This window comes from Trichosurus vulpecula, chromosome 7 (genome assembly GCF_011100635.1).
Source record: "Trichosurus vulpecula isolate mTriVul1 chromosome 7, mTriVul1.pri, whole genome shotgun sequence".
NCBI classification, from domain to species: domain Eukaryota; kingdom Metazoa; phylum Chordata; class Mammalia; order Diprotodontia; family Phalangeridae; genus Trichosurus; species Trichosurus vulpecula.
This window is the reverse complement of record NC_050579.1, coordinates 49065032-49078129: the sequence shown is the minus strand read 5'-3', so window position 1 is coordinate 49078129 and position 13098 is coordinate 49065032. Positions and strand designations below refer to the sequence as shown.

Here is a 13098-nt window from a genome sequence, read left to right as displayed (position 1 = left end):
CATAGGAATGAAGCTACGTGTGGTCCTTAAGTGAAAGATTAGGTGGGACCTTTAATATTTCTAGTTTGTGATAGTATGAAAGGAAGAAAAGAGGAAGTCCAAATCAATTTAGCTTGGTAAATGTTTTTAAATACCTAAAATGTGCAATGCACCATGATAGGATATATGAAGGGATATAGGGATATGAAGATGAAAGAAGACACAGTTTCTATTAGTAGACAGGAACAAGACAAAAATTAAAACCAACGCTGATTCAAGTAATAACATTATGATGCAAGAAGAGAGACGTCATTTTAGATAAAGGGGATCACTAATAGCTGGGAGATAGTATACAGCAGATTTCAGAGTCATTCAATATCTGACTTCTACTTGGTCTTTCCTAATTATTTATTCTATCCTGCCCTTATGGTAACCAAGGTTTAAGTGACCGGGCCCAGATGTACTACATCTAAGGCTACTGAGAAAACTGACAGATGTGACTGCAGAGTGAGTCATTGTCGGTGATATCTGAAAGACCATGGAGAGTGGGCAAGGTCCTACAGGATTAGAAAAGGGCAAATATCCTGATTTTCAAAAAAGAAAGTGAATAAAGTCTATATAAACTTTAGAGCAGTAAGTCTAACTTATCTGTGGCAAAATTATAGAAGGTCTTATTAGAGGGATGGTTTATAAACACATGGAAAAGGTAGCAGTGATCACAAAGAATCATCAACGTGGTTTCACCAAGAACAACCCATGCTAGGTTAATTCCAATTTTTCGGGGGGGTTGCAGGGGGGACAATCACTAGACTCACAGGTGAAGGGAATGAATGGATTCAGGTCACCTAAACTTTGGAAAAAGCGATTAACTGAGAGGCAGTATAACATACCAGATGGAAAATTGGCCCCAGAGTCAGGAAGACCTGGTGATGACCTGCATTAGTAGAGGGTCTTTCCTCAAACAATGAAATCATAGGTCTAGTTCCTATCCCTATCTGATTAGACAAAGTATCTCGTGCTATTTGGGGGGTGGGGAGTAAGGTGGAGAGTTGTGTGCTAGAAGATAATAGAGTTAAGGGGATTCTACATTGACTGAAGGCTTGAATCCAAGGAGCAGTTAGCTTGGAAAGTCTTTAATGTGTGATGCCTGGGGACCTGTGCCACTAGATTTTTGTATCAATAAGTTAGATAAAAGCATGCGCTGAATTTGTAGTTGACACAAAGCTAGGAGGGAAAGCTAACATGTTATATGACGTATGTGTTCAGTTGTGGGCATCAGATTTTAGGAAGGATACTGAGAATGTCCAAAGAAAAGTGCCCAGGTTGGTAAAGGGCCTTGAGATCATGATCTATTGAGGTCAGTTGAAGGAATTGGGTGCAATGTTTAGCTGGGAGAAGAGAAGACTTAGCAGGGACATGAATGCTCCTTTTAGATGTTTGAAGAGAAATTAAAATTATTCTGCCAGGCCTCAAAGGGCAGAATTAGGAGTGAAGGGTAGAATTTGCAGACAGGTAGACTTATCTAAGGAAGAACTTGGAAACAATTACAATTGCCTGAAAATGGAATGGTTGCCTTGAGAAGTCACAGGGCTCCCCCTCTAGAACCCATCCACCTCAGAACTGTGTGATTCCCACTCCCCTTCATCCTTTTGACTCATACCCTTCAGTCTTACGTTGGCTACCCCCTCTCCATCTCTACCATGATTATCAGTTTCTCATTCTTCCTTCCTACTACACATGCCATGCTCTCTGTACTGGCAACCCTTGCTGGAGTCAACGCCACCCACACCAGAAGTCAGGACTCACTTCTGCGGGATGCAGCCACCTCACAGGAGACATTGGGCACATCACAATAAGCCCCAGTCCAGCCAGGCGGACACAGACACTGGGACTCTGCTTTTCTCTGAGTGCAGGTGCCTTTATTTTTACACGGTGACCGGCTACAAAGGTTCACAAGGGTCTGAAACAAACACACACACACACACACATAAATATCCAAGAATCCAAAAATGGAAAAGAAGAGAGGGCAGGTACAGGCATTCTACTAGAAATAAAACAGCAGCCAAGTGTGGCCAAGAATTCTTTCACCTCAGACTCATTTTGCCAGGAATTCCCACCCATTCTGTTCTGCCAGAAATGCTTCTCCCTTTCCTGTACATTGGGAGCTATTTTGGCCCCATGCAAAGGGAAAGAACATGGTCATTAAGTCCAGGTTGGTGCAGATATATTTAATATGTTAAATGCTAAGTGCAGTGGGTCTTAGAAAAACAGGCTGGATGAAGACATTAATTTTCCTCTTTATGGGATTTTGGCATGCTTATCTTTGCTTGTGGGGAGAAGAGAAGCAAAGATACACATGAGCTGTATTTATTTTTTTAAATTCATTTAAAATTTTTTTGCAATACCCCTCATTATAAGTAGAGATAACTTGGCACATCAAAAAACCAGACCTTGAAACCTTTGGTTTGGACCACTTATGGTACCTTGAATGTATGATATCATCAACTTTATCTATATTCCTATGAAACTTTTGCATTTAATTAAACATTTATAGAGATGGCTGCTTCTGTGCTTGAGATCTTTCCTAGTACTTCTGGTAAAGGACCACAACTTCTTACTCTCCATTGTTCTTAAAGTCTTCTGAGGAAAGATACAGCCTCTTTAGGTAACCTCTTCCAGCATTTCAGAACCTGAATTCTTACTCAATAATATTCAAGTCAGTGAAAGCTGCTCCCTTCTGCTCAGTTCAAATGGAGAACAGCGGCCCACCATCACCTAAATAACCTCCAGCTTTCTCTAAAATAAATCATCTTAATTCTGTCTTCAGTTTAATTCTCACAGTTTCCTTTTCTGGCTAAATGGATCCACAGCAGTCTTGATATTTGCTGAAACTGTTGATCACTTGTGTCCCCCGGAAAACACAACCTGCCAGATTTTCTGGAGTGTAAGCTAAGTTTACAGGAACTCGCAATTCTTCCAATCAAACAACTGCATTCTTTGGAAGTGATTTCAAAATCGCAATCCAGGACGAGGGTCCCCATGCTACTTTGGGAATTAGTATGACCTTATGGGGCAAGACTAAAGAGGTGGATTTTAGAAGGGGCTGATTCAAGTGTAGGAATTGAATAAGAGGGTGGTGGGGTGGGGAAGAGGTTAATTACCTGACAGTTTTTCCCTGTGTAGCCCAAAGGGCAGTTGCAGCGGTAGGTCCCCAGGCCATCGATGCAGGTACCCTCATTCAGGCATGGGTGGGAGTTGCACTCATTGATCTCATGAAGGCAGAATGGACCAGTGAAACCCACAGGGCACAGACAAGAAAAGGAATTAATTCCATCTACACAGGTGCCTCCATTGAAGCAAGAACTGAGAGACAAACACAGAAGAAAACCAACATCAAGATGGTGATGAGGACACCAGACTCTACTAGTGTCACTGACTGAGAATCTGAAATCCAGGGAGTCTAAGATGGGTAAAGCCCTGTGAACTGATGTCCCCAATACCCCCAAACCAGTATTCCTTTCCATGTATTTTAGGATTGCTCGATGGAGAGTCAAAAAGCCCAGTGCCATTCTCATCTCTACCACTGGTCAAGGACTTAAGAGATGGTGGGCTGACTTGGAAAGCCCTGGAGAACGCTTAGTTCTCCAGGATTCTGTTCAGGCCTTCGGTAGCTTTTCACAGTCACTTTTTATTTTAGCAAAATTAATACTTCTGAAAAGGACTGGAGCGAGGGCTCTAGATTTTCTCCAGTTCTTTCTCCAGTTACCACAGAAGAGCTGCAGAATTTGCAAAATTTATGATAAATAAGGACACCTAAGAACTTACTTATACAATTCCCAAGAATGAGGGACTAAAACAGCTTGCCATCCAACTGAAGAACAAATGGACAAGGAGTCAAGAGATGGGTAAAAAGCTAAGGACAAGGGTCAAAGACTCTTCTTGCTTCCTAATGAATAATTATTTCCATTTTTAAGATCCAGAACACTGTCTTTGCTAATTACCTAAATGCCAGCCACTTTGGTTGAAAGGCTTGGGAAGTGGTGGTGAGAGACAAGCAAATGTCTAATTCTCCACCCCAGGAAATATGATTTGCATCAACCTCCCTACTTTTCCTCCTGTTGTAAGGATATCCATTCCTAGGCGGCCGTTCCTCACCTCTCGGTGCACTCGTCAATGTTGTTCTCACAGTGAGGCCCATCAAACCCGGCCTGGCACTTGCATGTGTAACTGTTGACATAGTCGGAGCAGGTTCCTCCATTCTTGCAGGGTTCACTCAGACACTCATTCATGTCTGTCTGACATCTATCACCATTGAACCCCGGCAAACAAAGGCACGAGAAGGTGTTCACTCCATCTACACAGGAAGCACCATTCTGGCAGGGATCTAAAGCAATGAACACAAGCATGTGAAACTCCAAAGAGCAGCTTCCATGGGTCACTGGGATTAGTCAAGGTCCTTCCTTCACACCTGAGCTGCTTAAGAACCCAAAGGAAGCAGAGTCAAGCATGCCCATAAAAGAAGCATCAAGCACTGGAACTGTGACCAAAGACCAGTGACTAGCTCAGCTCTGTTGGCTCAGGAAGCCTTCCTTCTCCTGATCTTGGCTTACATGGTATTTGGTTTCTAGACTACATATTCAAGCTTCCCCTTTTGATATGCTGATGCCTGGCCCTCCTGGAAGATGCTAATTTTCTTAGCTAGGAAAAAAGCCTTATTAGTTCCAGGCTGGACAGAATGATTTTTCTCTGTTCCCTTTTGTTCCAAGGACTTGGAGGATCTTGATGCTTCCTTCTCTGTGTAAAAGGCAAAGGAGCCTGGCCAAAGAACTAGGAGAATGGTCAAAAGAATGAAGGAAAGGTTGTAAAGTATTTTATTCATATTGAGTATCAATAAACATTTACTAGATATCTACCATGCTGGATACTGAGGGAGATGCAGAGAGGTATAAGAAAGTCATCATTCCAAAGGAGTTTTTATCCAAGTAGAGACTGGATATATGAGTATATTCAGGTGGAGCCACTGTGCTACCACACGCATGTATGAATGCATGTATGTATGTACATGTATGTGCACATATATGTGTATATATACATATATGAATAAGATTACCAGTATAAGACAGCTAACATATATGGCCTCTATTTCATAAAAGGGAGACATAATGCAATCATCAAATCACTCCTGGACTCAACTTTGCCCTAGAATTCTTCTGTAATTGTTATTAGAGAAACTAGAAGGAAGCCGTCTTCAGAGAACCAGCTCTGACTCATCGCTGATGGCAACTACTGCTATTTCCCATAAGACCCCTGTTTCAGGACAGTATGCAGCATCTTCCCACTCTGGTCTACAGGTTTCCCTCCCCACCATGGCACTGGCCAGCTGGCCCACACACTCACTAGCAAGGCAATCATCGATGTCTTCTTCACAGTCCACACCACTGAAGCCCGGGAGACACTTGCACAAATAGCTGCCCTCAGTGTTGTGGCAAACACCACGGTTCATACAAGGTTTGGAGACACACTCATCAATGTCCACGTTACACCGAGGCCCTGAAAGCACCGGAGGAGCAAGGCTTAGAAACTTTGGGATCCCAAGGCATCCTGCTGATGGATGCCCAGGTGGGGAGCACAAAAGAAATCTAAGATTTCCTACAGGTCTGTGTGTCAATACAGCACTTCAACCACTAGGGGGCCCCAGATGCACGGGTGATGGTGGACAAGGGGAGGCCAACTCCAACTTTAGCCCTGGGCAGGGGAAGGGATGCTTGGGAGACCTGGAGGGCCTTAGCAGATGAGGAATTTAAATCAGCCTTTTGTTCCTCCTGAACATGAGATTGACTGCTTACGGAAATTTGCTTTCTCCATCCCCACTAAGCTGGATGTCCATCTCACCTTGCCAGCCAGGAGCACAGAGGCAGGTGTAACTGTCAAAATTTGCAGATTCCTGGCAAATGGCAGCATTCTCGCATGGGTTGGGATTGCAAGGGGCCAGCACCATCTGGCAGTTCTTGCCTGCGGGGACCAAAACACAGTGAACATGTGGAAATAAGCAGGCTGGAAGAGAAGACAATTTACCCTTTTGGCATGTTCAGAAAACAGGTACGTTTGCAGCCAACAACTCTACCTAAAATTGAGGGCTGAAAAATGGGGGATGGGCATAGTATTGCCACACAGATCTTCTAGTGTTAGTTCCAGAAATCCTCCATTTAGTGACAGAAGCCATGTGTACTGTGGAAAGAGGTGAAGGAAGCATAGAGGAGGAAATGCTATACTTCTATGACATTCCATTATTTCAGAGTTCTTTGGGTCCTCATGTAAATCCAAAAGAACTGAAGTTTTCAACTTACTTAGTGAAGGCCTTCTGGAATGCTGAGCATAAACATTCAATGAAAGCTTGAGAACAAAGTTTCCCTCTTTTGAGTATGGCATCAGCTAAAATCAAGTCATAACTAACTCTGGCTAAATCTTGGCCAAATTTTGTATTCCAATTGGAAAAAAAAATACCTTCCCTAGATTTTGACAGAAATTTCCAGTGTGATGTCTCATCAGACTGATGACTCAAATGATCGAGGGAAAGAGCAGACTGCTCCATTACTAGTCACAGTGAACCAGAGTCAATTGGAGATGAATGTGACCATGTGCCAGGCAGTGGGACTTTAATATGCTTGTGGTTTTGGTCAGATGTAATCCCTCTAGGTTCACATGCAGGATATAATTTTAATGTGGATCTTATCTACAGCCACAATATAAACAAATATCTTTCTAGTATCTGAGCAATTCAGTGACAAATTAAGTGTTCTCAAAATCAGCTGAGGGCCTCAGTGAGACTGGGCTATATACACAGGCATATATACACAGTCATGTAGATTTATGTCCCCTTGACGGCCAATACAGGCTAGTGAAAGGCAGAATAGAGAAGCCGGATGTCAGCCTTCCCTGACATAAAACTGAAGGATGTGGCAACTGATTGGACACGGGGGAAAAGGAAGAGAGAAAAGTCACAATTAATTGTAAGGTTTTAACAATTAACAGATACAGGGAAGGGATGAAAAGGGGGTACTGGAAGGAAGTTGGGGGGCACTAGAAGGGAGATGATGACTTTAGGTTTGTACATGCAAGCACTTGGTAGACACTAGAAATGAGAACAACTGTGAATAGTGAAATAACAAAAAAGCATAAATCTGATTTTGGAAACATCTGGATACTGGATACCAACTATGCCATTATTTTAAGCTGCTGCCTTTCCAATTCCCTGGACTACACAGTTTCTCTGCCTTTACAGTGGGAACAATGATATAAAATAGCTACATTTAACAGAGGGTGGTCCATATGGGCTCTTCCTCGCTGTAGGTCTTTGAGGGAAGGCAGGAAAACCAACTTGCTTGGGAATATTTGAGAAAAAAGATTCTCAGTCAATGTGGACTAAATGAAGTTCCTTCTAACTCTTTAGAGCTTGGAATTCTATAATTACAAAAGAGAACAAGGGTACACAGGAGCCCCCCATGTCATGAGAAGGCATAACGTTTTCTATAAATCTCAGGATCCAGCCGACAAGCCCAAAGGGGGAGGATACCTTGAGTGGTAATTCTCTGCTATTCTACCAGAGATAACATCATTAATAATCAAATGCTGTATATGATATTACAGATCCAAGGGCCTGCTCTGTTTTAACATGTACCTGCTGGTCACTCAAGGAACCCACCTGTATATGGAAGCATACACTGACAAGTATAGCCACTAATATCATCGGTGCAGGTGCCCTGATTAAGGCATGGATTTGAAGCACATTCATCAATGTTGACTTGACAATTGTAACCTACAGATGGCAGGAAATGAGAAAAAAATGAAATTTAAAATCAGCCTCATGGCTGCCTCAAATTAATAACTCAAGCAAAATTCACCCAATGTTGGTACGTTAGCAGGCACACTGGAAACCACAGTAACTCTTCCAGGCTGCTAGAAAATGTTTCCATTAAATGTGATGAGAAGCCACTACTGGCTCATTCTCATTCTCAAGAATTTTTACAATTTTTTAGAGGCAAGAGGGATTCATGCTTTTCCAAATAATCCCTCAGAAACTGTCCAAAGAATATCATTACATGTAGTAAGCTTGATGCACTATGAAAAATCACAACTTCTGAATCACACAGAATTTGAGATTTGGAAGGCACCTCTCCGGCCATTTAGTCCAACCCCTATCTTAAATGCTCTACTCTCAAAGCATCATTAAAATGAGCAATAAAAGAGTACAGGATGGAGAGTCAGACAGAAGACCTTGGCTAGAATCCCTGCTTAGTCACTGCCACTCAAACTGAACTTCAGTTCTCTCATTTGGAATGCAGACAATAGTATTGGTATACCATCTTTCTGAGGGGGTTGTTGCGAAAAAACACGAACAACTTTGTAAACTGTAAAGCGCTATATAAAAATGTGAGGTATTCCTGCTAGCATAGTGCCACAGGCTTTTGTACAAAGAACCTGTTCAGAAATTAAGGTATCTTATAAAAAGCAAATTTGTCAAATGCATAACTGGGCAAATGTTAATACGTCTGATTTATACCTCCTATCTCAGATTCATACTACTCACCACTACTCTGACACCCTCCTACCTCCAAAAGTCATAACATTCACTGCTTTTCCAAAATGATGGTTCAAAATCCACCTCCAGAAAGGAAATGAGGAAAGAAGGAATCCCTTCTGACTTTTGAAGACTCTGATTAAGGGGGTTAGGAGAAGGTATACAGGTGGAGGGGAAGAAGAGGTATGCCTTGCATTTTTCAGTCCACTATGACAAGGTTCACGTCAGGGGGTTAAAAAAAATGAGGCAGCCTTCTCATAAGGATGACAGGAGGATCTGGGTACCAGATGGAGTCACAAAGACATCTGCATCTTGGGAGCTCCTGAGTACATGACAGGGAGAGTTTCATTCAGCTGTGTAGAAGGCCTCAGTAGAGATGAGACACACACATTAGAAATCTTCCCATTTCAGAAATAGGGAGGTCTTACAAATAGAAGAAGAAATGGGATTACTGCAAACAATTAAGGGGATTACCTCCTCAGCAGAGGGGCTCTGTTGCCCTTATCTGAGTCTTATTTTTCCTACTAGACTATAAATTCCTTGTTGTGTCTTACATGTCTCTGTATCCTCCGTACCCTCTGTCACAAGGACTTGGATAGATAAGGCACTCCAAAAATATTCGCTGACTAAATAAATAAAGGAAAGATGTACTTATTAAAACCTGGTTTCCAAACGATTAAGGATAGTAGGTCAGTAAAATACTCGAAAGCCTTTCTCCTGAGTTTTCCAAAAGAAAGCTGGTGGCAGAAACAGAACAATGGGGACCCAAGGGATAGCTCCAAAGAACTCCTAAATGGCTACTTTCCTAGAAAGCAAATCAGTGATTATCTGAGAACATCAGAAAATGAACAATGGTTCCACTGTAAGGGGATGGAGAGCATGGATCCCTTGCCCTTGATATGCCAATGTGCTTTAAATACACTTGACCTCTACCTTGCTCTCACTGAATTGTCCCTGCAACCCACCGATAAAACACCGTATGTCTCAGGAGAACTAGCAAGTGAAAACTGAAACCCTGTTCCTGTTCCTTCCACAAAACTGACTCCATGTACCGTTCCATCCCAAACCGGACAGAAACAGCCCTTTTGTTCTCACCTTTAAAGCCCTGCTTGCAGGTACACCTGTATCCATTCACCAGGTTGTCACAGGTTCCTCCATTCTGGCAGGGGTTGGAGAGACATTCGTTTTTGTCCACCTCGCAATTGGTGCCAACCCAGCCTGCTTCACAGAGGCACTTGTACCTGAAAGAAAACTACACAATGCACTCGAGAAATTCCAGCTTTTGACTCTAAATTACTACTGGAACATAACCCTGAGCTAAGAAAGAGAGGGAAAAAGTAAGCTCACTTAATCCTATTGACTACAACCATGAAAAGAGAAGTAAAATCCAATTGAAGGCAACAGACCTCTATAATTGCACAGAGAGATTCAGTAGAGGACAAGGAACAAAAACATTCTTCTGTTTTCTCAGCCTGGAAGGCCTGCCCTGATGTGGGTCTCCCTGACAATGATGTAATTCTTGTCACCGCCCCCCCCAATTTGTTCAAGATGTAAATGGTTCAAATTGTGGGGTTTGTGTTGAAGACTCACCTCCATGGTTGTTGATTTGCTGTGAATACTGAATTTATAGTAATAATAATGGGAAAATGTTTATTTTAACATTTAAAAAGAGCTAACTTCATTTCCAGCTTTTTGCAAACCTGAAATCTGCAAACTAGAAACTACCTTTAGTTAAATGTGGGAGTTCCATATATGACATCAAACAGCACACCAAACTTACCCAGTGGCAACCCCTGTACAGTTCCCATGGATGCAGGGATTGCTGAGGCATTCATTCACTTGTGAATAACAACTAGGGTGGTGAGGTCCTTCTGGGCAGATGCAACGGAAGCCATTCACATCATTGATGCATGTTGCACCCTTGCGGCATGGGTTCGAGGCGCACTCATCAATGTCAACATTGCATCTTTGTCCTGTGGTCAAGGGAAATCATTTCTTTTTATATGGCTTTCCAAATTCATGCACTTCACATGAAAATTTTTAAGGAACTAGTGGTAGCCCAGCCAACTGACATCCAAAACTCCAGAATCTTCTCCGCCTCCCTTCCTCATCCTTCACATCAAAGACGCTGCTAAATCCTGTTGATTCTGATACCACGTATCTCAAATCTGTTCCCTTTGCTCTGTTCATATGGTCACTGCCCGTCACCTATAACTGGTATCCCTGTTTCTAGACTCTCCTCTCCTATTGACTCTTCACGCAGACAGGAAAATAATTTTCCAAAGGCACATCTATGTTACGCCTTCTCAAATACGCTCAGTAGTTCTCCATGCTCATACAATCAAATACCAACTTGCTTAAGGCCCTCCACAATTTGGCTCTAATCTTCCTTTCTAACCATGTTGCATATTATTCCCTTTCATATACTCTGTATTGCACCCAAACTGGAACACTAGCTATTCCTCAAACTCAACATGTTACCTCCTCCCTCCATGGATCAGTACAGACTGTTCCCCATGTATACCCACCTATCTGAAATGCTCTCCTTCCTCACCTCTGTCTCTCAAGATCTTCCACTGGCTCATTAGGTGCCACCTCCTTTGAAAAGCATTCTTTGACCCAAGCCTACTTCAAGAGCTGAAAGTATTCCCTCCCTCTTCATATATTCCTAGAGTACTTTGGATCTTTTCTTTTCCTCATAATACCCTATTTGTATTACACATATCTGAATATGTGTGTTGAATCCTTCCCAATAGAAGGTAAACTCCTTGAGGACAATAACTGTAATTTTTGGGAGAAGGAATAAGAAATGAATTAGTAAGTGGTTATTGGATTTGGAAATTAAGAAAATGATGACCTAAAAGAAATTTCTGTAAAGTGGTGGAACAGGAGCCAAAGGGAAAGTAACTAATAAAGTGCCAAAGGCATTGAAGATAGGCAACTTCTGAAGAAGAGTCATGGCTCAGACATAGATTCTTCAGAGCTGGGATGGATCTCAGAGATCACATGAGAAGTGGTAGAGAAGATGGCACATTGAGGGAGTCAAGGGAAGGGAGACAGGACAATTGTGTAGACCAGGGGTGGGGAACTTGCGGTCTCATGTGGCCCTCTAGGTCCTCAAGTGGCTTTGGCTGAATAATCAAAGGGCAGCACTTGAAGACCTAGAGGGCCACACGTGGCCTTAAGGCTGCAGGCTCCCCACCTCTGGTGTGGATGAAGGAGAAAAAAAATCAATGGAGCAGGAGAGACTCAAGCCATGAGAAAGGAGAGAAAATTGATAATGCAAGATCCTAAAGGAGGGAGGAGGAGGAGATATCAGGAATACAAAGAGAAGGATTAATCCTGATGAATAAGAAGAGAGCCTCTTCCTCTAAGATAAAAATGAAAAAAGAGACTACTTGGAGATGTACAGAGATTCTGAAGTAAAGGGAAGGGAAGTCGAGGAAGTCAATATCGAACAGACTTTTTCTCAAGCAGTAAAAAGGAGATGAGGACATCTCTCGAGTAGACAGGCAGGGTGGAATGTGCACGCACTTGATGAGAATGGAAAATATTTATAATAGTGGCACAGCTGAAAGGGAGTAAATATCCAATAAATAAAAGAATTTCCAATGAGCAATCTAACCCAGAAGAAGTCAGCTGGAATGAATTTACAAAAGACCTCATCAACATGGTTTTATTACTTTTTCCAGCAATGCAGGAGAGAAGAAAGTAAAAAGTAGAAGGTTGATCCAGGGTCAAAACAGGAATGGCAAAAAGGCTAAAAAGATCCTGCATTTCAGAATGGTTCCGAACTGAGTCTAAGCTGGATTCGCAGGCAAGTGAGGTCAGCACTGGGGTGATGGACAAGGAGAACCAAGAGAGACAGAATCAAGAGAGTAAGAGCAGTAAATTAAGTAGGAACAGGTAGGTGAGACAGGAGGATGGGTAAGAATGCAATTTTGGAGTTTCAGATCTGGAAGAGGCAGAAGAGTTGTGAGTGATGACAAAGTCTATGGGGCAGAATTATCAGGAGGTGGCTGAAGTGCACTTGAGATGGAGGTCGTTGGAGATGGTGTCAAAGAATGGTGAGGTGAAGGTGTTATAAGGATCATCAATTTGCTGTTCAAGTCACTGAGATTTATTGCAGTCATCCAGATGCTGAATAACTCAATCAGCCAACATTTATCAAGCACCTATGTGCTTGGTACCGGATACAGAAAGACAAAAATGAACCAGTCTCTGTCCTCAAAGAGCATTCTGTAATCAGAAATGGCATGTGCATCATGGAAGATGGACAGATATCTTAGAAATCAAAACAGGCAACTGTGATATGGATGGAAAAATTATTGTAAAAAATTTCCAAAGGAATTGTTATGGAATGATAGTAGAGGAACAAAAGACTGAACCTTCTATAATTGAGGCCAGGCTGAAGAGGAGGAAGAAGACAAGGAGGAGGGAAGGAGGAGAGGAAAAAGAAAAAGGTTGCTGTTGGAGAGCACTGATAAGAAAATGGTGTGCGCTAGGATAAAGCGGGGTGCGGGATCTGGTTTTATAAAAGG

At 42.3% G+C, this 13098-nt stretch overlaps 1 protein-coding gene across 2 annotated transcripts in view; it reads right to left on the bottom strand.

The window, feature by feature from the left end:
- NOTCH2 (notch receptor 2) overlaps window positions 1-13098 on the bottom strand; it is a 176166-nt gene that overhangs the window by 25252 nt on the left and 137816 nt on the right. For both annotated transcript variants that reach the window (XM_036769157.1, XM_036769158.1), the window contains exons 13-20: window positions 10338-10530; window positions 9653-9798; window positions 7682-7795; window positions 5872-5991; window positions 5377-5529; window positions 4135-4363; window positions 3141-3342; window positions 1786-1939 (exon numbers count right to left, since the gene is read on the bottom strand). In XM_036769157.1, coding sequence (XP_036625052.1) covers window positions 1786-1939; window positions 3141-3342; window positions 4135-4363; window positions 5377-5529; window positions 5872-5991; window positions 7682-7795; window positions 9653-9798; window positions 10338-10530 — 1311 coding nt within the window. The remainder of the gene's footprint in view (window positions 1-1785; window positions 1940-3140; window positions 3343-4134; window positions 4364-5376; window positions 5530-5871; window positions 5992-7681; window positions 7796-9652; window positions 9799-10337; window positions 10531-13098) is intronic.